The following is a 24,090-nucleotide window of genomic DNA, read 5'->3' as shown; positions in this document are numbered from 1 at the left end:
TTCGTTTCATTGAAAGGCTTCCTGCATTCATTTCATCAAACACAACCTTGCTGTTTTTGCGACAAGCTTTTTGTATCTGGGAGAGAGCTTCAAGGCTGTGGTAAACATGCCACAATGAATCACGCGCTAGCTTTTAGCTAGCGCGTGATCTCCATTTTGGGTGGGTGTTCTTTCAAAACTTTACAGGTAGTATATAAAAAAAAAAAAAAATTTAACAAAACGTTGCAGGGGCATGCGTCGACAAAACATTATGTCGACAAAACGATGGGACCCTTCCCTTACGCATGCATACATTTATGTTTTGTGCCTGGAGTGCCTTTCCGAATGCTTTGCACGGTAAGGTGCCTCGCATTCGCCCGGTAGTGTGTTGTTCGCTGTGCCGATATGGTGGCCAGGTTTTGGGGGCAGCACTTTCCGAATGCTGCGTGCACACCGGCCAAATGAGACTCAAGTAATATTAGTAGGGGCTCCTAGTTCTCCGGTTGCCATGGCGACTTTTGAGGCCTAAATGGAGATTGCCATTGCTTCTTCTGGTCAGTGATTTTCCTGCACACCCCCTTGTCTTTCTGAATTCGCAACCGCTCCTCTATTCTCAATGCCCCCCCCCCCCCCCCCCCCCCCCCCCCCCCCCCCCCCCCCCCCCCCCCCCCCCCCCCCCCAAAATGTAGACACCCCTCCTAATTTCCATTCTTGGGGAAACCCCTGCTTCTGGTGCCCTGGCACCTCTGCCTGGCATTGTCACTTGGTCTACGGTTGCTCCAGATTCGATGTGGCACCACACCGTTCGAAGAGCGTGTGGAATGTGCCGGCACAGAAACTGCAAGGGGCAATGGTGCTAAAGCTTTTATGCCCGGTGAAGGAAGTGGCAGCTGTCAGAGGTGAGGGGGCAGCCCTGGGGATGGTGGGCAAAGAACCAGCACTGCTTCTTCCTCGGGGGGCACTTTGAGGCAGGCCCGCTCTTCGACTGGATTCTCCGCTGCGTTTCGCTCGATGGGACGTTGAGGGACACCAGCCCTTTCTCGACTGCAAAAACAGCAGGGAGCATCGACTGAGTGCCGAGGCTAGGGCACACCTTGGAATCTCTGGCGCTATCATAGCTTAGGAAAAATTTATTTTACCATTACTCGGCCACAGACAGTAAATGCAAATTCCCACTTCTTATGTTACACTTGCACAAGCTTACTTGCAATCTCGCCGTCTCTTACATTACGTATAATAGGCACAATGAAGATGATGCCGTGATTTTGTGGCTGCCACTGTCATTATTTCTGGTTCCATAAACAACCACTGGTCAATATCACTGCTGTGGTATTGTGGACCCGACGACGACAACGCTGCACAAGAGATTATGCATCTCAGCAATTAAAAAAAAAAAAAATATAGGGAACCAGTTTAGCATTCCCGCTAGAACAACCTCCCCTGCTTCTCTCACGCCACCTCTCTCTCTCTCTCTCTCTCAATTTGAAAAGTTTAGAGCTTGGACACCATGTAAGGATAAAATAAATTTGTAACAATATGCACCAACTACCGTCAAATACCGCGGAAGTGCTTACAATTAACGTTAAGCAGCCGATTTGACCAGACAAGTGCCCATGTCTAGATTAACCCAGTTTTCAGTGAAAGTGAGCTGGGAATTTCCCGGTATTTTACGGCACGTACAAACCTCCGGTTCTGTTGAGAGTAAAAGTATGGTGCAACTCTTGTGCCCACCTCACTCTTTGTTCGACCAACTGCCACGTTGAGCTGGCCCTCTGTTGCTGCATTTTGAGGAACCGCCGTACATCGGTAAAAAGAGAAACCAACGGCAGTATTTGTCAAGCACATGGTATGTGCTTAATACCAACCGAGAAAGATGTGCCTGTGGTTCCTGATGAGTGTCTGCAAGCCTCCACACTGGCTCTTCAGCATTTGAAGATCCTGCTCAGTCAGCAGCTGAACCAGGTCCCTCAGGTGCATCACACCTACAATGCACGAGTGCGCATCTGAAAATTAACTTTGTGGACAGATGCGATCGACGAGTCGGAAAGGCCTTCCATCGATCTATTGCTACCATTCCCGATTCCTTTCGCTTCCAGTGACGCCGACGGTTAATCCCAGCTTCCAGCAACGCAGTTGCTGCCTTGCAGAGTAAAATTGATCCCCAGGACTGGCACAACGGGTGTGTCGGTGCAACGGACCTGCCGCCCGCTTTTCTCTGCCGGGCCGGCGGTGACGAAAAATGCAAAAGTTGCCGAGGATATTGCGTGTCCAGACGTTCGAACCGGGTCGTGGTCATTACCAACCGCAGTAAGCTTCTACTCATTTCGAGGAAGATTTGCTACGAATAAATAATTTGTGGGATGCCGCATTCCTAAGCATAAAGCTGTTTGGCCCACGTGAAACTTGGCTCCACCTTCAAAGTAAAAGTATGCCTTTCGTTTACATGCAGCATTATCGTGTCTAGTAAGATGACCGGGTAAATAACGGACCAATCGGTACAGCCGCAATTGGGGACTTGTTACCCACTCGGTAACGCAATTAGTCGTGTAATTCTGGCGCACCTAATCGAGATTATTTAATAAATCCTCTTTTTACACCAGTACCAACTCTCGACTTCCGTTACACACATCTTGTCGTCGCATAGTACTGACTGTTCTCGGATACAAACCTTGCAGAGTTGCAAACAAAACACGAAAATGCTCAAAGCTGGTAAGGAAGAACTTGGAAAAGACTATCCTGGAAGCTTCAGAGCGGCAGCTCTTCACTGAAGCCCCGTCGACACACTGGGTTTTGTTTAGGACCAAGCTCTCTTGCGACGACAGAATGCGCGCCCTAGAATGATGCGTGAATAGGAAAGGAAATACCCGATAAATGGTGCCAGTGTCTTCTCTCGTCCTAAGAGATCCCAACAGGTTTTCAGGCAAGCGTTCGTAAGCAGTCGCAAGTATGTGAACCAGCCTTAAAGGGGCACCAAACCACTTTCTGCAATAGTGTATTTATGGCAGACTTGTACATTACGAGTAACAAGCAACTGATTACTTGTAATCAATTACATTTATTGTAACTTTTTAACACTTCAATTACTTTGTTTCTGCAAATGTCCGCTGTAATTCAATTACTATTTTTCTGTAATCAATTCTATGTCTCCGAAAGAGCTAACAATAATGAGTAGAGCTTTTTTTACATAACAAATCGCTCTGTCTGCCTGTGCGTCACTCGTCTATGTTGCAACAACGTTGGACACTTGTTTTGATGAACTAGAAATAAATACCGAGGTACTAGAAGGATTAGAATGTCAACGTGCTTAGCAACGTTTTGACTGTCTAGCTGTCGAGAGTGCCTCGTCTCCTGCGTACGGCTTGTTAGGATCCAGGTTTGCCACGGCGTAGACGACTGTGTTCTGCACTGACCTTATCTGGCCACGACAGAGTTCACCAGCGCTTCCGTGTATGGAATGTACTAAGGAGATAAGGTTACCTTATCTACATTAACTGAAGGGGGTGTTGGTAACATTGACTAGCAAAGAAAGAATAAAACAAACTCAGAACAAGGGACACAAACATTTCGTCCTTCCTCCCGAGTTTGTTTTATTCTTTCTTTGCCAGTTTTATCTTATTCTAAAATTTTTTTGTTACAAAATCAAGGTTTTTATGAGTCCAGTATGTGGCTGTTCATTTATTCTCTCTCTCTTTCTATGTCTATCTCTATTACTGATATTACTGAAGGAACTGACGAATTCTATTAGCAATAAGTGTGAATGACAAAAAAAAAACAAGATGTAACTACTTTGAACATATGTATAATTTTTTATTTCGTAATAAAAAGTTCAAAAAAGGAATGTGAAAAGCAATAAATTACTTTCTACTAATTTTTCAATTACTTCTGTGATGCAATAATTGATTATGGTAATCAGTTACATTTTTTAATAAAGTAATTGTAACTGGTTGCTTTTTTTCAGTAACGCGTACAAGACTAATTTATGGACATAACTCAATCTATGGGCTCTAGCCATCCTAAAAACCAGACATTACATTCATGCATGGCTGATTTCTCTTTTAATATCGGTGTCAAAAGATTGATTACCCCACAACTATTGCAGACACCAGAGGGCGCCGTTGGACGACAAAGGGTGGGGCAATCTTTTGATCTTGATTTTAAAAGAGAAATCGGCCATGCGTAAGCGTAACGTTTGGTTTTTAGGATGCTTGGAGCCCATAGATTGAGTAATGAGCATAAATAAACTATTGCAGAAAGTGGTTCAGTGCACCTTGAACAAAACAAGCACGAGACTCGCAGGGCGCTCGTCCTCGAGCGGAAGAGAGAGTGAGCGTTCCCACCTCCCCTGTTCCAGTGGTCGCGATCCGGCAACGCCTCTCCATCCGTTGCCTCTGCCTGCAGTAGCCTCTTGGCAATGAGGTCCACGGTGGAGTCCAGGAACCTGCGGTCCAGCTGCGTGCAGTTTCGAACCGCTTCCACTCCCTCCCTCGGCTTGAATCCCCCGGTTCCGTGGCCGTCGTTAGTGTCTCCGGCGGTCTCGGTGCGGCTTTCTCCCGAATCGGCGCTCGGCCACCGGATCCGGTCCGGAACGGATTTCCACGCCGTAGGTGACTCTGCCCCGAGCCCCGTATCTCCAGCGGCGTCGCCCGGTTTGCAGACGAGACAGATCTGGAGGATGCAGATTCCAGATTTTATGTAAGTAGAGTTAGAGAAATGCCGAAGTCAGTTCCATAATTTTTGTTTTATGATCGAAGCGTGCAGGCGCGAGATACCTTGGATCACACCAACCGGGCTTTCATTAGAACGGACGATTCCTTGCCTGCCGTTATTCCCGCGTTCAATGGTGCCAGAAAAGAAAAACACAAACGTGAAACCCTTGTTTGTCTTTCTCTCTCTCTCGCGATCTCGGCGGGAATTTTAGTATTGTTCTAGGTGGTTTCTGCCAGTTTACATACACTGCATGTTTGAAGAGGGAATATTAGCTTAATTATTCTAAAAAAAACACACACAAAAAAAAACAAGCATATTGAGCGTTTCAGACAATAATGATTTTTTTAGAGAAGCCTTCTAACTATGAACAGTTTCTACATTTGGTGGCTCAAAAGAATTCATCTGCAACGTTACAAGGCCACACCAGATTCCCAGAGGTAAGAGTGAGCCCCATTTCTTGGGAATAACAGTGATGTGATTGGCCTAAGCCATTTTGGAGCACCTCTTGAAGCAGTCAAAACAGTTTTGGAGCAGCAAAAGTGGCCTTTGGAGCAGCCAGAACAGTGCTTTGGAGCAGCAAACCTGGCATTTGGAGCAGCCAAAACAGTGTTTCAGAGCAGCAAAAGTAACTTTTAAAGCAAAAATTGTTAGAAAATCTTTTTTTCTGTTTTAAGTGCTGGACAAACGAAGGGCAGTTTGTGCTGTGTTGTGACGGAACTCGCTTTTTGTGTTTTTACTGCTGAGACATCCCACAAGTGTACAGTGTTGTAGGCGTTGCTGAGCGATTCCAAAAAGAATGCTTGGCACCGTTTTACTGGGTCCCGCGTGCCAAATTTTCGTCAAAAGTAAGCAAACGCAAAACAATGAATTGCAAGAGTCTCAGCTGGCGCCTCTGTCGTGCAGTCATGTTCACATGCACGTGAGGGCAACGTCAGCAGGCTTGCAGTGGTACGTGCTTCGTCGCGCAAGCGGAGACAACGGCTGTTCAATCGAAATCGGAACAATGCCACTCCGCTCCGTCGCCAACTGGTTCGTTCCCAAAATAGTATGCAAAATGTAACTGTCCAGCCTATGACAAAACAACACCCCAGTGGCGCGTGTTTGCCAGACCGGCAGGTGAGGTACAAGCTAAACACACAGGAGAAAAGAACCTGAGCGCATCGATGCAAGACATCGCGAGCCAGGGTCAAAAAGTTCTTGGAGCGCTTTGTGCAACGACTGAACTCGAAACAAACAAGCGCGATGTGCGGGTTCATCGTGCAGACATTGTCTTCTTTGCTTTGGCTCACTTCTCTTCACCAACTTTCTTTTGTAGCAAATTTTTCACGTACCAGTGTCCCTCTCGAAAGAAGGCCCACCGAGAGAAACCTAGGTAATCATTATTTCGACAAGTAGTCTTTGAATTAAAGGGACACTTCAACGAAATTTTAAAAACACCCGTCGTGATCAGTAATAGGTTGCATATCATCCACAATATCCGTAAATAATAATTGCACGTTTGTATTTTGAGCCTGATCGCTGTATTTTTGGTTATAAACGGCCCACTCTGGCAAGCGCTCGGAGAGCAGCCAGCGGAGAGCACATGACATTCGCCGCAATCGTGACATAGTTCCGTCTCGGAAATAGCAAAGCCTCGGCGAGGCTGATGTAAAGAAGATGTCCTGACGGTTCTAGCCTCCGAAGCGGCTGCTTTTGTACAAATTTTGCGTGACGGGTTAATCTTCTATAATCTTGTAGGGGGAAAATAGCGACTTCTGGGAGACAGAAAGGATATTCTCGGGGAGAGGCGAGACAGCTATTGCCACTACCTGTCAAAGTTCCTAGATGGGCATTACAAACGAGGCGTTAGCGACAACCACCAGGTGCTTTTTACTAATTCATTTTAAAATTCCTTCTCGTGCCTATTTTAGCAAGAGATTGATGTGTCTGATGCGATAGTGCTCCCTTGAACACGAATAGACCGAGAGATAAGCACCGAAATTTTGTTGTAGTATCCGTTTAAAAAGAGATTTTTGTATTAGAGTATGATTTAAACAAGGGGCAAGAATGTCGATGAACAAGTTTAGGAAGCACCATATCTGCAGCGACGTGGGGACGGCAACACCCGACGTCGCGCGACCAGCGTTTCAGCTTACAAAGCAACTCTCGTCGCGCAAAAACGTGGTTTTGTTTCACAGCATGACGGCATGTCTGGCACTCGGCACACTAGTGTCGGAGCATCCGCACACGCCTGCGTCTATCGTTGAAAAAGTTTAAAAAAAAAAAGACGAGACACAAGATTCCCGAGACGGCGGCAAAAGCCATGCAAGGGGGGGGGATCTGATGGATGCAGGGTACTTTGTGTCGGGCAGCTGCTTGAGCCACCTAGCTCACGCATGCTCAATTACGTTTTTAGTTTAGTTTCGGTTTTTAAAGGCGACCGAAATTGGTCCTTTGGCGCAGGCTTGGCGCAGATTACCCATATTTTGGCAAAATGTAGCAGGATGTAGCAGGGTTAGCCCCTTGGCGCCGTTTGGCGCAATTGGCGCAGCAATCACATCACTGGAATAGTCCCGAGTAAGCAAAGAATTATGTTTTTTTTTTTCGATACCTCATGTTTGCACAATTCTTTCAAGAAACGATGGCTCCGACGCTAGGTAGAAATACAGTAGAAACTCTCCTTAGTAAAGATACGGATATGGTGAAGCAAAGTTGAAGTGTGCTTTATATAATGGGATTACAAGCATTTGAGGTACTGCTATGGTGAAGACCCTTCCTGCAAGAACTGACCACACTGTAGAGAGATCCTACTATCCCAGAGTTTTGAGTAGTATATACACAAAACATATGCTGAATGGTCTACGCAAATTTTATAAACCTAAAGATTACAAGTTATTCTATAAACGTTTGATAGTACGGCCTCTGGGTGCTACCATCTTTGCTGCTGGTGTGTGAAGATCGTTCGATGGTCGGGCATTGCTGAGGCGTACCCATGGTTTCCAGACTGGTGCCCAAACAAGGCGGTTTCCGTTTATGGTGGCCAGACTAGCTCTCGAAGCGCAGCTGCTTGCAAACGTCTGTATTGGACATTTCAGGTAAACACGTGTACTCCCGATTACATTTCCGATTCCTGCCAATGCTGCAGAGACCTGCGTCGGCCCTCTCATAAACCCATCCAAAGATTCTAGAAGAACCGTAAGCATGCGTAAGCGGAGGACTGGGTTGGTGAGAGGACTTGCCCGCTTGGTGGAGGGAATACGTAGCCTGTCGAGCTGCACGCTGAAGCGGAGTCCCCGGCAGAGGTCCTGGAGGAAGAGCAAGTATGACTGGTACTGGCTCATGTTGCCGTGCTGTCGCTGGTACTTCCCATGGAAGCCGAACGGGCAGCAGGGCAGCAGGAACACCCGTGCATCCGGCCGGGACCTGCCAGAAGAGACCATGGTGTTAACAGTGCACCATCTGTACTGGGCCAGGCTAGAGCCCCATGAAGGTGAAAACCTTTAAAGGGACACTGACAGGGTATTTATGCTCGCCGAGGTTTTTACTCAAACGTGACATAAGAGAGCCGAACTACCCAGGAACACAATGTGTGGCTCAAAATTCATATTTTTTCTGCCCGAAAACTGCCGGTCAAAAATTGGCCAATTTGAGGTGCACTCACTTTCGTTTCCATGGCCATGTACTGTTCAAACTAGCGTACCAAATACAGGGTGTCACAAAAGAAAATTTACACGGTCTTTTTGACCGCAAAAATAAACTAGGCATCGCCGAACACTCATTCTCCGCCCAAAGGTAGAGCTAGAGGTCACAACCAGATGCCTAAGTTTCAGCCCGATCCGATAACTTAATCAAAAGTTATAAGTGATTTTCTGAAAAGTTCAATGGGAAAATGGAGCCCATATTTGCCTGTTTTCGGTTTCTGGTGCCATAGAGCCCCATGTGTTTGAAAACTCTGTCGGCCGCCATTTTCCCATTGAAATTTTCAGAAAATCACTTATAACTTTTGATTAAGTTATCGGATCGGGCTGAAATTTTAGCAGCTGGTTGTGACCTCTAGCGTTACCTTTGGGCGGAGAATGAGCGTCCGGCGATGCCTAGTTTATTTTTGCGGTAAAAAAGACTGTGTAAATTTTTTTTTTGTGACACCCTGTATATTCAGTCGTGGGTCATTTAAGGCACACATTCAATATTAGAAATAGAAAGAAAATAAAAAAAAAAAACACTTTTTGTGGTTTTTAGAAAACTGCAAATACACGATTGAAAAAAAAAAAAAGCTGCACAGATTATTGGAAATACATGTACTACGCTATCATCAATACGATTTCATACTGCAGGCTCAAAGTTACATGGGCTGGACGACGTGATGGCGGTGCACGGTTCGCGGTACTAGCCAATCCATTTTCAAGCGCAGAGCAGCAAACGGAACGGATACAAGTGCAAAACAATCGCACGACAAACGGTGCACGCAATGTTGTCGTCGTCTGCTTTTATGCCGGAGAAGCGGAGGAGCGGAGAAAAAGAACAACAGCCACGTGACTTCCGGCAGCTGTCTCTTCCTCCACATTTTCCCCTCCTCCTCAGCCAGCTAGTCGGCCCTGAGTCTCCAAGCTCATGTTTTGGTTTCGAAACTGCCGAGTTTTTGGCTTTATTAAAACAGTATGTGACTGCAGCAAAATACTGACTGGGTAGAGTCTGGACACCATACTAAATTGTCTGGAAAAAGTTAAAACTTTTGGGGGGTGTTAGTGTTTCTTCAACTGCCAGAGCAACGACACTAGGCAAAAGTCATGGATGCACGGCGCGAGAAGCAGCGGTGGTAGCCTCCATTTTGGACTTGAAGAACACCAACGGAACCCAATAGACTAACAGCTCCTAGTGGCCACTGAGCAAAATTGTAGTTCAAAGATAAAGTCCAGCACAAACTGAGCTTTTGCTGATTCTCAGTGCAGTCGAGCGTCGTCAAAACTAAGTCAGATTTGATTGTCTCCATTGTAATTGACGCGACCCTTTCTGGCAGCCGAAGTGTGGCCTTAGTCTGGCAGCTGAAGCTGCCATACGACTGGCTTTAGGCCAGACAGCTATATTACACAACACCATCTTTCATGGCTACACATCACATATGGCACACATCTGTGGACAGTCGCAATACTTGATTACATTTTCAATCGGTGTTTACTTTGCTTGCTGAAAACCTCGAGTCAGAAAGCAGAGAAAATAAATAAACGCTGCTTTTGAACGAGATAATACCACGGCTTTTTGAACAGACATTGTCTTCTCTTTATTGTGACCAGCACAGGCTGCCATGCAATGCGTGCGATGGCTGCACTGCATGACAGAAACAGCCTTTGTTCCAACGTTTTAAACAAATATAAAAACCTGCCTGCAAGATTGACAAAATGAGCTATAAAATATGTGCTTAGCAGACAGATCATTTATGGAACTGGCTGAATCTGCAAGCCGCTTGAACTTGTTTTCCCCACAGCATGCCGGTGCGCGAGTCTGCTATACCACTTCCCAGCATAGCATCGGAGCATGTGGGGGTAACCGCCTTTCAGCCACCTACATATTCATTGTGCTCAGCATTCTACAATAGCTGAAGCAAGAATTCAAACACAATATTAGATCAAATTTACCCTTTTTCTTAACATCTTTAGACCTGCTACAGAAAGGCAAGGACACAGACAGAGCAGAATTTTTACTAAGAGAACTACACCATAGTAGGCACAGTATACTCGGCCCATAATTCAATCAATTCTAAGCGAAACTCCAAAGAACTGCATTGGATCACCTCGAGGCCAAGTAAGGGATCCATGGAGTGAGCTCGTCCGAGTGGTTGCCGATCCACCAAGAGTACTCTGGGAGACGCACTTCAGGAGTGATGGCTTGTTCCTGCAAACACAGCATCGGTAAAGTGCCGTGTTCTTGGATTGTACAAATGAACAAGAAAAAAAAAGCAACCACCATAACCATTCTCTTTCAACTAAGAAAAAAAAAAAAAAGAAAACATCAGTCTGCATTGTCTGTTGCTTAGGGGCACTGACACATCAAAATCATATTTTTTTTTATTATCCGAAACGATTGAAAATTATGCCTCAACATTACCCTCAAAATTCGAAACTTGGGAATTCAGTATTTGTGAAGTAAAAAAAACGATTTCCAAATGCCGAATTTGAAGTTTTCGCACGATCCGCGCCAGTGTGGCGACGTCAAATATTGCGGAGTGCTGCGAGTCGACTTTCTTTCACGCATCCGCTCCAGACTGCCATTGCCAACGCGGCCCGAAGCGAGAAGTGAGGAGCGGGAGAGAAGGGCGCCGGCTTAAACCGGTTTGGTTTTCTCTTTGCGTGTCGTGCCGCCTGCCTATCGTGGCGAGTAGACGACGCTGGACGTCTGAAAGGCTGCCTTGGCGGTGTCACAACCAAAACTACGATACACAGACACCGAACCCAGTTGTTTTAACCATTCGACGATTTCCTTTTCAAAGTCTGAGAGGTTGTCGGGTACCTAGAAAAGACCACTTCCTCCGATTCCCCGACTCACCGATCATCCTCTGCTCTGGGCGTTCAGCGCCGCCATGTGTTCCGAGGGAGGATACAAATCCAGGAGGCGACATCACACCGGACTTTGATTTTTGGTATTTCAAAAAGAAGGGCCGTAGTGCATTCGCAATTGCGTTAAAAAATATGTTTTACTTGTTAACGTAGCAGGTTGGGCGAGTTGGTTGCTCATTTATACACACACTACAGTGCACTACTGCAAACAACACTCACTCCTTACACACGAAAAATAAAGCAAAATTCAAACAAACCGTGCTGACTGACAACTCGTTTTTATATATATTTTGTCTTCTACCTCTTGCGCTTTCCCGCACTACCCCTTTCGTGTGGGAAAATATACATAGGGCAGACCAGACAATGCCTTAATGATAGGCTCCGTGAACACAAAAACAACAGCACCAGAGCCAACTCTGGCCCATCTGGGCATACACTGCCGTGATTGTGGGTGCGAGGTTCACCTGCCATCTCGTACAATTTTAGGTAGGAACAGTAACCAATTAACTAGAGAAATGATAGAAGCTGAACACATCGCCAGGAATTATAAAAACTGTATCAGTACACCATCTTTAAACCTGACAGAAAAAGAGAAAAAAATTTTAGGCGTCTAGGAGATCGGTGCGCGTGATTCGGGAAATTCGGTAGTGCAAGAGGTAGAAGACAAAGTATATATAAAAACGAGTTGTCAGTCAGCGCGGTTTGTTTGAATTTTGCTTTATTTTTTGTGTGTAAAGAGTGAGTGTTGTTTGCAATAGTGCGCTGTAGTATGTGTAAAAATATGTTTTACGATTGCCTTTATTAAATGTCATAGAAATGTCGTCTACAAAGCTTCTAAATTCCATGATTTTTGAACGTCAGAAATCAAAAGAAGCGAGGAGGTGAGAAGCAGGAGAAAAAAATGCCAAAAATAAAAAAGCGTGCGCGCACGCGTGGAAAGTTTTTTTTTTTTGTGATGCAGTATTTTTTTGCATATCTGCGACTACAACTTGCATTGTTTTAGACAATAAAAAAAAATACGCCCTTTGGGGTGTCAGTGCCCCTTTAAAGACAACTGAGCTGAAGGAATGTTGCAACACGAGGGATGCTTTTTGGGTCAATGATCCGTTGAACAAGTGAGACTCTCTCCCGACTCAAAATTCACACGAACGGCGGGGAGAGGGATGTTGGTGTTATCAGACGCATTTAGCGGTCGCCTCTCGACAACAAGCCTCGGTGCGTGCTGACAAGAGTAGAAAAATGGAGGCATACATGAAACGGCGATACACAATTAGATGTTTCTTGAACTGGGGGATGCAACAGAAAGGATGTGGAATCAGAAACCAGTTGTATGAGGGGCGGCTTGAGAACGGCATTGTTGAATTTAGAATACTCCTTCGGGTGCCTCGGAAAACATGCGCAACAGCGCAAGCCACAACAAGTTAGGCGATCCCGATGCCCACCACCGCCCATCTCGCTCGGCAAAATCTGTAAAAATGCCAGACACGCGAACAAAGTACTGCCAATTGCAAAAAGATATGCCAAGGTGGGGAGCGTTTGTGCAGTCCAAGCAAAAGCACCCCCATACCCCCAGGATGTCTATGTGAGTGCGGCTTTGTGCAAAAGCGTGGCGTTGTTACCACGTGATGCACATCCCGGGGAACCAAAGGGAGGTACTATTTCTCCGTGAATACCCCTTAATGTTTGTCTTTGTGCAGCGGAGAAAATTAACCCGCTCAACAATGGTATCAGTAATCGAACTAAAGCATCAGAACTGTAGTTTTCACTTTTAAATTATTTGTCAAGGCTCTGGTCTGCGTGAACAGAGAGGCCGGCTCATGTCGAATGTTTTGTCAGAGATCTTCGGATGAGATGTGCTGTGACAAGATGCAATTAACGCTATCTTCTCTGTTGGGCTCTTTTTTTTGTATGTGCTATAGCGTCCCATGAGGGCACCCGCCTCTCTCGCTTAGTGCCCGCAAGGTGGCTATTTAGCCACCCCTCCCCAGAAGCGATCAAACCATCGCTTTCCCGCGGGGTGGGTCGAGAGATCTAAGTAGACTCTTGGCCTCCGGTTCTCCTCCAGGCCAAGGGACGGCGCTTGGGCGCCCCTTTGCAGGGCATGGAGAAGCCTCCTTGCCATCAGATGTAGAAGGAACGGACAAGGGGAGGAAGGCCTCTTTCTCACCAGACGGGATCTTGGGAGGCTTAGGCATACCTGTGAATAGTCTTCTTGTATGTTGTGTTTAGTGTAGTCTTAGTATTGTATATGTAGCGTCTTTTGTTCCTGGTAGTAAACGGGAGAGGAAGTTCGCTCTCTCAACGGCATTTGTGTGCGTGTCACTGGGTGGACAAATGTACAACGGACCATGTTGGGTAAACAGTTTGCTGGCAGCGGCACACATTCCCAAGGTTGTGAGACCTTTGTTTCAAGCTTCGATGTCATCCTCTGTCAGCATGTCGGCAAGTACGACTGCTTCCTAGTGCAAGAAGAAATTAAGACAAAGCCTCCCATCCTGCCCCCTTTTTTGGTCTTCATCATTATTGAAAAGCCTCTCCAAAGTACAGTCAATAAGCCAAATGTTTTCAGGAAAAATAATTGCCATCTTAATTGCTTTTTTTTAATCTTCACATGTATCGATACCTAAAATACCTGCACTACAAGTTTCAACTTCGCTTCTCTACATAGTGTCGAGAACGGATATAACAAAATCATTGGGAATCAGAAATCACTTTGCTACATCCGCTTCTTCGTTATATCTAAACTAATAAAAGTAACACACACACAAAAAAAAGAAGATAACATGGGCTGTCACGGGCACATTTCTCGTGCCTGCAGAAAGCGATCGAGGCTTCCCTGCACGCGCTCTCTGCTAGATTGGAGAGGCTTCTCGCCAACTGCGAGAAGCTCCAATCGAGATAAGATCCTGCAAGCTATGTATGAATTGTTTAGACAGCAGCCGCAAAGGACGCCGGCAGTGGACGGCATTCTTTACGTCTATGTGCACTTTGTCGAGGATGGCACGCTTTCGTTTCAAGGAGATTGCCTTCGTCTTTCCTGTCGAGGTGCCGGCGGTGTCGGGACTCTCTATCGTTGTCTGGCGATGATTCGCCGAATCGGTGCTTGAGCGAAGTTAGACTTTCGCGCAAGAGCGAGCACACCAACCAGGGACGCCGACAAGGAACACGAAGCAAACAAAGAAGCGTGCACGGCACCGAATTCGCGCTCAAGCTCATCTTTCGTTGGTATACAGCGCCTAGATTTAAGAGAGGGGGCAACTGCTCAATCGGGGACCTATGGTTTGTGTGCCGCATTGGCGAAATGGGCTGCAGCATGCAAGCAGTCAGAACTTAAAAGTGTTCACCTTCTGCAAACGCGTCCGCCTCTCCGCCCGGTTTCCTCGCCACACTGGCCACGCGACAACCAAATACAGGCGTACTTGCGCCAACCTGCCTAGGAGGCGTCCGCCATTAAATTGCAAATGCTCTCAATGGTTGAAATTGCTCCCTCTCCTAAATCTAGCTCTCTCCGTCATCTCCGCCGGTACGCTGTCGCTAGCGCTCCGAACGCCCCTACAGCATGCCACGACGGCTTCTCCATGTGCAATGCGAAAAAGCAGCTTCCCAGATAAGGACCAGGAAACAGACGGTGGTGCAATAGCTGCCGCCGGCGGCCTTTGCAGCACCATCTGCGGCCCGTTCTGGGTGGCTGCTCGGCCGCGGCAGTCAAGTGTGGCGGTCTGAGACTTGGTAAACTTTCCGAGTTTTCATATTTTTTTTCAAATTATTACAAAATTTCTTTTAGTTGTATTCGCGAGAACCGCTCAATTTCCTTCACAAAAAACAGACACAAATGCATTGAAAAAGTGCAAACGGGAATGGGAAATCGTGATCGCTTCGCTGTAGCCGCTATTTCGTTATAAACGCCTTCGTTATAACCAGTCTTGACAGTATACCCATCTGTTTACTGTATCAGTCTTCGCTTTTGGGGCTCTACTGTGCCCAATGGAATAGCATCTGGAAGAAACAAAAAATCGCAAAATAAAAAACCCGTAAAAGTACAAAAAAAACAACAGAAGAATAACTTGAAAAAATAATCAAATTTTTTTTAGCGACGTCTGACCAGTACAATTTCCGCTCGTGAGTGGATTTATTCGGAAAAGCGCAGGGCGGTCACCTTGCACTTCGACCTTCTCCTCCACCCCCTTGGCATGCCGCCACAGAATTCACCACCAAGAATCAAGCACACTTGGATTCTCAAAGAGAGAAAAGAAATTGGCAATCTAGGTCGAAGTGACATTAAAGTACCATAAGGGCACCTATTTGTGACACGGCTGTTTGCAGGGGCCACTGCACCGACCCGAAGTGACAGAGAAAATCGGCGCCTACGATGGCCCGTTGGAGGTCCGCGACGATGAATACCCGCCGGAACATTCGCCAGAGTCCAATGCTACTTGTCGGGGAACGTCGACCGCAGGTGGCTGTTGTGGACCTTTTGACAGCCCGAAGACACAGTTGTGTCGGTTGCAGCTTGTGGTCAGCGGGAAAAGTTGGCAACACAATCACTTCCGCACCAGTATCCACGAGAAACAGGACGCCCGTAAGGGTGCCGTGGATATAGAACAGGTGGTTGGGGGGGTTACTGAAATCAATTGCCACCGTCGGTGTCAAGCCTCGTCATTTCTCATCCACGAAAAGAATGGGTGCAAAGTCGGGCCCGTTCGCCGAATGTGTGACGGTACGAGCACGTCGACCGGTCACTGGAGTTGGAAGTGCGGCGAGAGGTCCAACGGGTGCGAGAAGAACTACGCCGTGTCGGTCGATCTCGCGAAGGTCCGAAGGCGGCGATGCCCTATTTTTGCTTCCGTCCTCGCGGTCGCCATCTCCCGGTTTGACGAATGTGTCGAGACTGCATGTGCAGTGGGTGTGGAGTAGTTGGCCATGCGGTCGGCTAGCACCGCGAGGCGATCTGAAGACGTGTCTTCTGCGGCAGTGAGAATACGTAATTCTCCTCTTTTCCGGTGGCTTTGAAAGGAAGAGCTCACAGCCGACGCATCCGATGGAGAGCTGCAATGACGGTCCTCGAGCTCCCGTGTGGTCGGAAGTGCGAGCCAGTAGTACAGATTTGAGGAGATCGTAGGCATTTTCCACAAAAGGTTGGGCCGGTGCATCGTCGATTTCGTTGGAAGCCCGAGGTGGAAGACACTCGACGACGTAATGAAAACGGGCGATCTGCGTTGCGACTCTCCGCAGATGGAAGTGCGCCTCTATTCGAGGGTTCTTTGGCCAGAATGGGGGTAACCGCGAAGGAAGCGTCCCGGTGGCTACGTCCAGGAACCATTTGGTTGGAGAATAGAGGGACTGGCGCCGTCCGTGTGCTGCAAGTTCTCGGTTGGTACTGTTCATTCCCACGTAGAGGCATGGTATTGTAAATCGGTGAATCGTCTGGGTCGCCAATCTGTAGTGACCGATCAGTAGAATCTCCGCTCATTAACAGATTCATTCTGAAAAGCGCAGGGCGGTAATCCCGCCTTTTGACCCTCTCTTTTACCACCTTGGTTGGTGTGCTGCCACAGCCCCCTAAAAGACCTCCCGATTAAGAAAAGAGGAAAAATGTGGATCATGAGGAATTCCAATTATAGTGAATGATGTGTAGGAATTGAAAGTTCACGAATATAAAACTTGCGACTGCTAATCGAATATGAGTATTAATGTATGACAGCGAATTGAATTTTAATATTTTCGAATATGGATGTTTTACATTTAATGTAGACTAAGCATGGAGGCTTTATTCAGTCGCAACTAGAAATCTTTTTTAAAAAACACACCTATGAAAAGGACAGGTGATTTCCTGAAAGCATTTCAAAACTGGAACACACAAAGGCCCAGATAAGATGCATCTTATCCGTGAGGAGCAGTGAAGCTTGTTGCAGCGGAATTCTAAAGACATAATTTGTCATTTTCAAATATTTGAAAACACTTTATTACTTGGAACAACAAAAGTGTGCTCTGAATCCAATTGTATAGCAAACACTATTTGCAAATTATTCGCAGTTTCAAATATTTGCACACCTCTAGTATGCTATGACAAAGAAATAATGTATTTTTAAAGTACAATTAAGTGTTACTAACCAGCAGAGTGGTCTTTGGTCCATACAGATCCCAGATCTTGCGCTTCCTCACGTCAATTCCGACCCCCTTGTACTGCATTAAAAAACGGAAGGGTGTCCATAAAAATTACCTGCAGCGAAGCACTTTCATTCCACGTTACAAGCGAGAGACAGAACTCGAGAAAAAGCAGAAATCTGGTCTAGCTTGGGATAGTATCTTAAAGGACTCGAGCTTGCCATAAGTTGAGCACAAAAAGGCCTAAAACAGTGCAGTCATCACTTGCGTCTACAAATATTTTTTTGATCTTAGTAGGAGCGATAGTTTTAGTCTCTTGTAAACACCAAATGAAAACTTTATAGTAACAGCTTGGATCGGCTTCCATTTCGACTGGCACCTTGAGAAGACTGAGACACGAAGTACTGTCAGCTCTAACTGGGGTGCAGCCTCTGGCAACTCCACAGTATGGCAGTGTGACTTTGTAAGAAATTCTAATGCGAGACATTTCGAGAAGCCCCAAAGTGAGGCCTGGATGAAAGCGTGGCCGCGAGGCACGACACTGATTGGTTGACGAGTGGGAAAGAAGGGGCGAGGTGCTCGACGCCGATCGATTATAGCGGAAGTCACGCGACCAGGAGTGGTGTGAGGAGGGGTTAGAAGTAGGTGAGGAGTAGGTGAGGTGGGAGAGGAGGAGTGGGTTAGAAAGTTCTGGAAGATGACCGGGTTTATTATTGCAAGTGTACACATGCCAGGCATTACAATATCCGCTTACCCCCTCGGCAGCCAGGAGGTAGACCAGAAGCCCATTTCCACAGCCCACATCCACAAACGTGGGCGGTTCAGATGCCCCCTCGTCTTTCCCCTGCTCCCAGAGTGTCTGAAAAAAGGGGAGCATGTTGTTGGGACTGGCACGGGCTTCACTTGTGTTCAAGAGCAAGGGACCCTTGACACACTCGCGCCTGCTTAGGACTGAGTTCTGCGACCTCTTACGACGAGAGAACATGATGGCACCATCTATGAGTTGACCCTGGAACTGCACTTCACTGCTATTTGAGAGACCAAACATACAAACCATCTATGAGAAATGGTCATTTATAACATTGTCAAAAGTTTTTTAAACCAAAAATGAAAGAATGACGAGCTAGAAAAATAAAATATATACGAAAAGTGTGAGTGTTCCATTCGATAGATGGCAACAGAGTGTTCTCTCGCCGGTTTTGATTCACACGGTTGAAAGCAGTCGCGTCTGAACCAACCTTTAGCCACTACACCGGCAGTTCTCAAACTTATGGCCATCACAGGCCCCCTGACCCACTCAAAGGCCGGTCGGAGACCCCCAATGCATGCAGCATCAGATGTCTTGTGCAATGGCATACGAGGGTTTTATTTTTTTTTATTTTTTTTGGCGGTTTTTTGTTTTGGCGCGGAACCCCACAAACACTCACACCTGCTTGGAGCGACGTCGCACTCACCAGGAGATAGCTGGCAATGGAGATGTCCTCATACACATACTTCAGAGGGTCCGTGGTTTCCGGCCAGATCTGAGCAGGATTGAGAAGACGCACATTAATCTTTATGGCTGCCGCAAACGGCGCTTTTATTCACACTATCCAGCCGTAATAGGGAGTGCAATTGCTCAACCAAAACACCCTATCCTTCGTATTTTTGTAAAAAGCGAACCTCGGACACAGCTGTATTGACCGGTCTGGCGTTTCTGGCCAATTCGGGCTACAACTGCCGTTGCGACGGTATTGTGCGTAAAGGAAAGAAACACCGTGTGCTGCGCAGGGACTCACCATCTAACAGATGCTTACGCGCTCGTAGCGAACTCTTCGTCCACTTAGCGTAACTTTGTCTTTAGGAACTGAGTACACGCTTACTGCGTCGGCAAGGCCCAGTTCGGACGTGCAAACCCGAAATATTTTTGACGACTTTTGCATTTTTCACCGCCGACAAGATGCTGGTTCAAGAAGCAAGAGCAGAAAACAGGTCCGTCGCGCCGGGCCACCTTTCTCGCTGGCACTGAGGAATGGCGTTCTCAAATTCTGCAACATGGCAACTACCTCGCTTGATAGTGTAACTGTGAAGGCCACTTCACACACTTGCGTTGCTTATGACTAAATTCTTGTAATTTCTTATGACATGAAACCGCACAGGCACACTGGAGTTGTCTATAGGTGGTCCAGGAGTTGCATTTTATTACAATAGAGTTTTTGCAGTATTTGCAAGATGAAATGAAAAATAATTGCTTGTAACATTGTGGAAAGTTTGTTTAGCCAAAAAGAGAGAGAATGATGCGTAAAAAAAGGAGGACGGATACCAAAATGCAAAGTGTTCCACCCGATAGACGGCGCCAGTGTGTTCTACTGCGAAGCAGGTATTTTATGTTTCTGGATGAGGCCGAAAGTACATGAAGGGAGAATTGTCAGAGATTGATGGAAATAGGGAGTTTCAAGGTGCTGAGTGTGTTTACTGAGTCAGATTAGGTTACATTGACGAGAAAAGTTTCCTGAAACACTGAAACATGAAGTGAAACTGTGAACACAAGGTGCGCGTTCAGAGTTAGGGTCAAAATTCCTACGGAGCTGTGTCCGCAGTTTTCACCGTCCACTCGGTCGTGGCTGCGGCTGCAGTCAAAAGAGATAGAGTGCGTTCTGAATGTCGCTGCGACTACAACATCACAAATTTCAACTCGATTGCGCTGCAATGATTCTTGAATACATCCTTACCTAGAAACTGTGATTGGATGATATAAATGAGCTCATTGCCTCCACTAGGGGAATCTTCAAGCTAGTGGCTGGTCACAAGAGCCGTCAATCAATGCGCCGAAGGTCACTGAAACAATTTCTGCCAATGAAGCGCCCTTTTTTTCGCTCTATTCTGTTAATGACCGGACTCTCTACATATACGGCTCTGCTCTCGTTGCGAGAGATCCCAAGAGGTTTGAAGGCATTCGGCCGGTTGCAAGTGTGTGAACCAGCCTTCATGTGAGGTTTGGTAATGATACTGCTAACTTGGTATCCCATTGAATGTTCTTCAAATACAAAGTAGGGTAAAGAACAAAACGCAAGGACTCACTTTACAGAGGTGCTTCCCATGCTTCTTCTTGAGGTTGAAGTAGATGGCATTGTACCGTTCGATGCAAACCTGGTTCAGCGATGGCACCAGTACCTGCTTGGAGTTGATGGGTTCGCTGGAGGCCCACCGGGCAACCTTGGGAAGGACGTGCTCCCGCAGCCAGGCCACCCCGCTGTCGTCCACGTCGGCGCTTTTGGGCCTGAACAGCTCCAGGTGGATCCTGCAAAAACACGTGGGAACCGGCGGGTTCACGCACTTGCTGCTTACGACCGTGTACCTTAAAACCACTTCTCTTACGACAAGAAAACACGCTGGTGCCATCTATCGGCTTACCGTGGAACAATTTCAGTTTTCGTATATTGTGTGATGGAGACTGTGGTGCTTGAACTGCAAAGACTTCGTCCTTCCGTGTTGGTGGAGATGACCTTGAGATTGAGACTATATAGGGAGGTGGACTAAATAAATGAGTCAGCCGAGTATAAGACGTCGTCCTGCCTCTTTTACGTTTTGATGTTTCCTCTCTACCCCCAGTCTCAGGTTAATTCAACATGGTTAATATTTACCAGCTCACCTGCACCCTTACGATATTTTCTTTGACTACCGTATTTATTTAAATATAAACTCTCTTTTTAATGTAAAAGCATTAACTGTCCCATGGAGCGAACCAGCTTTATCAGCTTTTGAAGCCGTGCCAAACGGCACCTAAACTCCCCTGTCCCCATGGAGCGAAGCCTGCCGTCAGTAACAGCGATCTGATGGATAGGCTTCTATTGGTTCTCGCGCGGCATAGTTCCAAGGCGCGCCACCAGAGAAGCCCTCTCCATAGCGGTGCAGCAGCTCAGCCCCCAGTAAGAGGTAGCGACTAGCCACCCAGCCAGCAGAGAACACTTGTAGTCTCACTTCTGGAATTGATTTAGTTTAGTCTATCGCATAGAATCACGTAGAAAAATCGCTGTCTGGTGAAGAAAAAATGTTGCAGTATCTTAAATTGCAGCTGCGATTATCGTTTTTGAAAGTCACATCAAAAGACGTTGCAGGTTGTTTTTGTTTGATTAAGTGCATGCACAAAGTGGGACATCCTAAAATACATCGTAAAATACGGGCCAAAATCTGTATACCGGATATAGTCCCGCTAAAAGGTAGTTACTTAATTTTTTATTGATCGCAGCTGTTTAAGAGAACGGTAAGCATACATGAAAAAACAGTTAGGACGCAGGCAAGCTGGTGTAGATTTACCATTTTTTAGACCACCTGAGACTGGGTGGAAGAAACAAGACGTCGTCCTGTTTCTTCCACCTAGTCTCAGGTGGTCTAAAAAATGGTAAGCATACATGTTACTGGGAGGTTTTGTAACCTTGATTGGTATGAAAAAGTTAAAAATAGTATTTCTTTATTACTGGGCCCACGTGTTTGTTCAAGCTAAACAAGTTGCTGACACGACACCAGTTTTTTTGTTTACAAATTTATAGCCTTAATAAAGTGGAACAAACAGTCATATATTTTTCAGAAGAATCAGCTTGAAACTTAATCGAAAGAATATTTGCAGAGGACAATGTCAGACACAGAAGAGTAATAGTCGACATGGCAGTTCAACTGCACTACAAAAGAAGATCGGGATCAAGGAGGCACCACACAAGAGTATGCGCTTGTTAACGGCGTCAAACAGCGTGTCGCAATCGTAGCATACGGCGTCAAACAGCGTGTCGCAATCGTAGCATCATGCTTTGTTCCAATCGGCAGAAGTATGGTACAGGGGGTCCTGAGGCGCAGTAAAACTTACAAAATAAGTTAATAATGCAACATTCTCCCCTGACCCGCGACCGCGGCTATCATCCTGTCTGGTAAGAAATCATAGAGCGCGGCCATGAATTCCGGCTTGGCCCGAAGCCACTCCCATTCACCTCCCATTGCTTTCCACAATTTGTGGGCAGTGGTGCGGTGGAGGGGATGCCGCGACATGGGTATACCTTGATGCGCCTCCAAACATGTTCGATGATATTCAGATTGGCTCCTTTTGGGGGCCAAGGCAGCTTCGTCAAGCAGCGCTTCTCGAGGAGATACGCGCATGACAACGCATTTCCCACTTCCGCGCTTTCTTGAAATGCACTGAAATGCATGTTAGCTGAAAACATGAACACTGGGCACCACGGCACACGCATCGTGATGGTGGTTTCGTCTGTATGATCTCTATGAATATTTTCGCTAGCAGACGGCCGGAAGGGCGTAGCAGCGCAGTGAGCGCAAGTGAGAACTTATCTCGGCCTCAGGGTGCGCCGTGTTTACGAAGCGAAGCAACAGGCGGCGCAGGTAGTACCGTGCACAGGCCGGAGCGCTGTTTCAGCTCATATTAGGGAATTGTAGTAGACCGTTCCGGCAGCCCTCTAAGCACCTGGATAGCGCTCCGTAATCCACCACAAGACCTTGAGCTATGCAGAGAAGGCTGGCGGCGCGCATGCGCAGCTGCGGCGTTTTCTTCGGTGATACCGTAGCAGAGGAGAAAAACGATCTACTACAACTCTCTATTGTCCGCGGTAGTACGTGACTAAGTGAAGCAGGTGCAACGGCACCAAAACATGGGGAAGCCAGAAATTAGGCAGGCGTTGTCAGTATCAAGGTACATTTGGGTCAATCACCGTTAAGCTGTCTGCTCCACGAGGTTCCTCTGCCAAAGGACAGTTTTCTCATAAACATGAGACAGCTGTAAAGTAACTAACTAAAGTAATCTGTTGCCGTAACTAGTGAAAGTTTGGAACAACGTGCAGCTTAGTTAAGTTTAAACAAATTCACGAAATTTTTTAGAAAGATTATAGAACTGCCTGTTAATTTAGATAGGCTGTGTACCACACCGTTGCGGAACGCCACTTTACTCCACCTCGTCGAAATTCATACCTATTGTCCGGGCTCAGACGCAACCTGTACGTGACGCTGGGTGAAATCGCGGAAGCTCCGGACACGTTGCAAAACACTGCGCAGTCGCCGAACACAGCGACGACTTCTCGCGTGGGTCCGAACTTGTCGATCTGTTTGGGCAGTAGGTCCCGCTCCAGGACGAATCCCGCCACTTGCACGCCTTCCTTCCAGGAGCGCTCGGCCGGGACTGCATTGTCAGCGAGGAAGGAAGGCAGGGCGTCCAAGTCAACCGCATTCAGATGTCTGACAAACGAGTCATCTTCATCAGGCACACTTCCACCGGGAGGCAAGCGACGTTCCGACCGAGGTTTGACGCCCGCCAAGCGCCTGTTGATGGTGTGTGGTTTGTCGATCCAGACCCTCAACGCAGTCTGAAAACACTCTCTGCTCGCGATCGACTTCGAAGCGCCCACGGGAACCCACGTGTTAGTTTCCATATAACTCGGGAGAACTCACAGCGAGAAAAAGAAAAAAAAATTACGCCACCACAAACCTCCGAGCATAAACCCACATCAATCACGACCAACTCAAATAATCACATTGCGAAACTCACGAAACTAATGCAACGGATGGATATATGCTAACGGCTGTACCCTTTATATTGGGCGGTAGCTTGCACCACCTATTCTAGAAATTAAAAACCAAAAGTATGATTTTTTTTGTTAATTTTTTTACCCTCTGCAATTTTCTAATTATCACCAAGCACGGTAGGATATCACTATAATGACTGTTGTTTCTGGAATCGGGCAAACACAACTACAAATCACCTCTTCTCACCCTTCTCACCACGAAAACCACA

General features: G+C 46.7%; 2 protein-coding genes across 2 annotated transcripts; both read right to left on the bottom strand.

Moving 5' to 3' along the window:
- Window positions 1–826: 826 nt before the first annotated feature.
- LOC121836034 (probable tRNA (uracil-O(2)-)-methyltransferase) lies at window positions 827–10,608 on the bottom strand. The gene is made up of 5 exons (XM_042290665.1): window positions 10,454–10,608; window positions 7,905–8,088; window positions 4,317–4,644; window positions 1,845–1,961; window positions 827–1,023 (listed from the first exon to the last, which is right to left on the bottom strand). The coding sequence occupies exons 1-5, from the start codon at window positions 10,567–10,569 to the stop codon at window positions 845–847; spliced, it is 924 nt and encodes a 307-aa protein (XP_042146599.1). The 5' UTR covers window positions 10,570–10,608; the 3' UTR covers window positions 827–844.
- A 6,557-nt stretch (window positions 10,609–17,165) lies between these two features.
- Window positions 17,166–23,823, bottom strand: LOC8023530 (probable tRNA (uracil-O(2)-)-methyltransferase). Its single transcript, XM_029995210.4, has 5 exons — window positions 23,271–23,823; window positions 20,382–20,601; window positions 18,776–18,844; window positions 18,076–18,180; window positions 17,166–17,399 (listed from the first exon to the last, which is right to left on the bottom strand). Exons 1-5 carry the CDS (start codon window positions 23,726–23,728, stop codon window positions 17,313–17,315), a joined length of 939 nt encoding a protein of 312 aa, XP_029851070.4. The 5' UTR covers window positions 23,729–23,823; the 3' UTR covers window positions 17,166–17,312.
- Between the last annotated feature and the right edge of the window lie 267 nt (window positions 23,824–24,090).

The sequence above is a fragment of the Ixodes scapularis genome, unplaced genomic scaffold, assembly GCF_016920785.2.
Source record: "Ixodes scapularis isolate PalLabHiFi unplaced genomic scaffold, ASM1692078v2 PGA_scaffold1__304_contigs__length_218370807, whole genome shotgun sequence".
NCBI classification, from domain to species: domain Eukaryota; kingdom Metazoa; phylum Arthropoda; class Arachnida; order Ixodida; family Ixodidae; genus Ixodes; species Ixodes scapularis.
The sequence above is the reverse complement of the archived record's forward strand: the minus strand, read 5'-3'. Positions and strand labels throughout refer to the sequence as shown.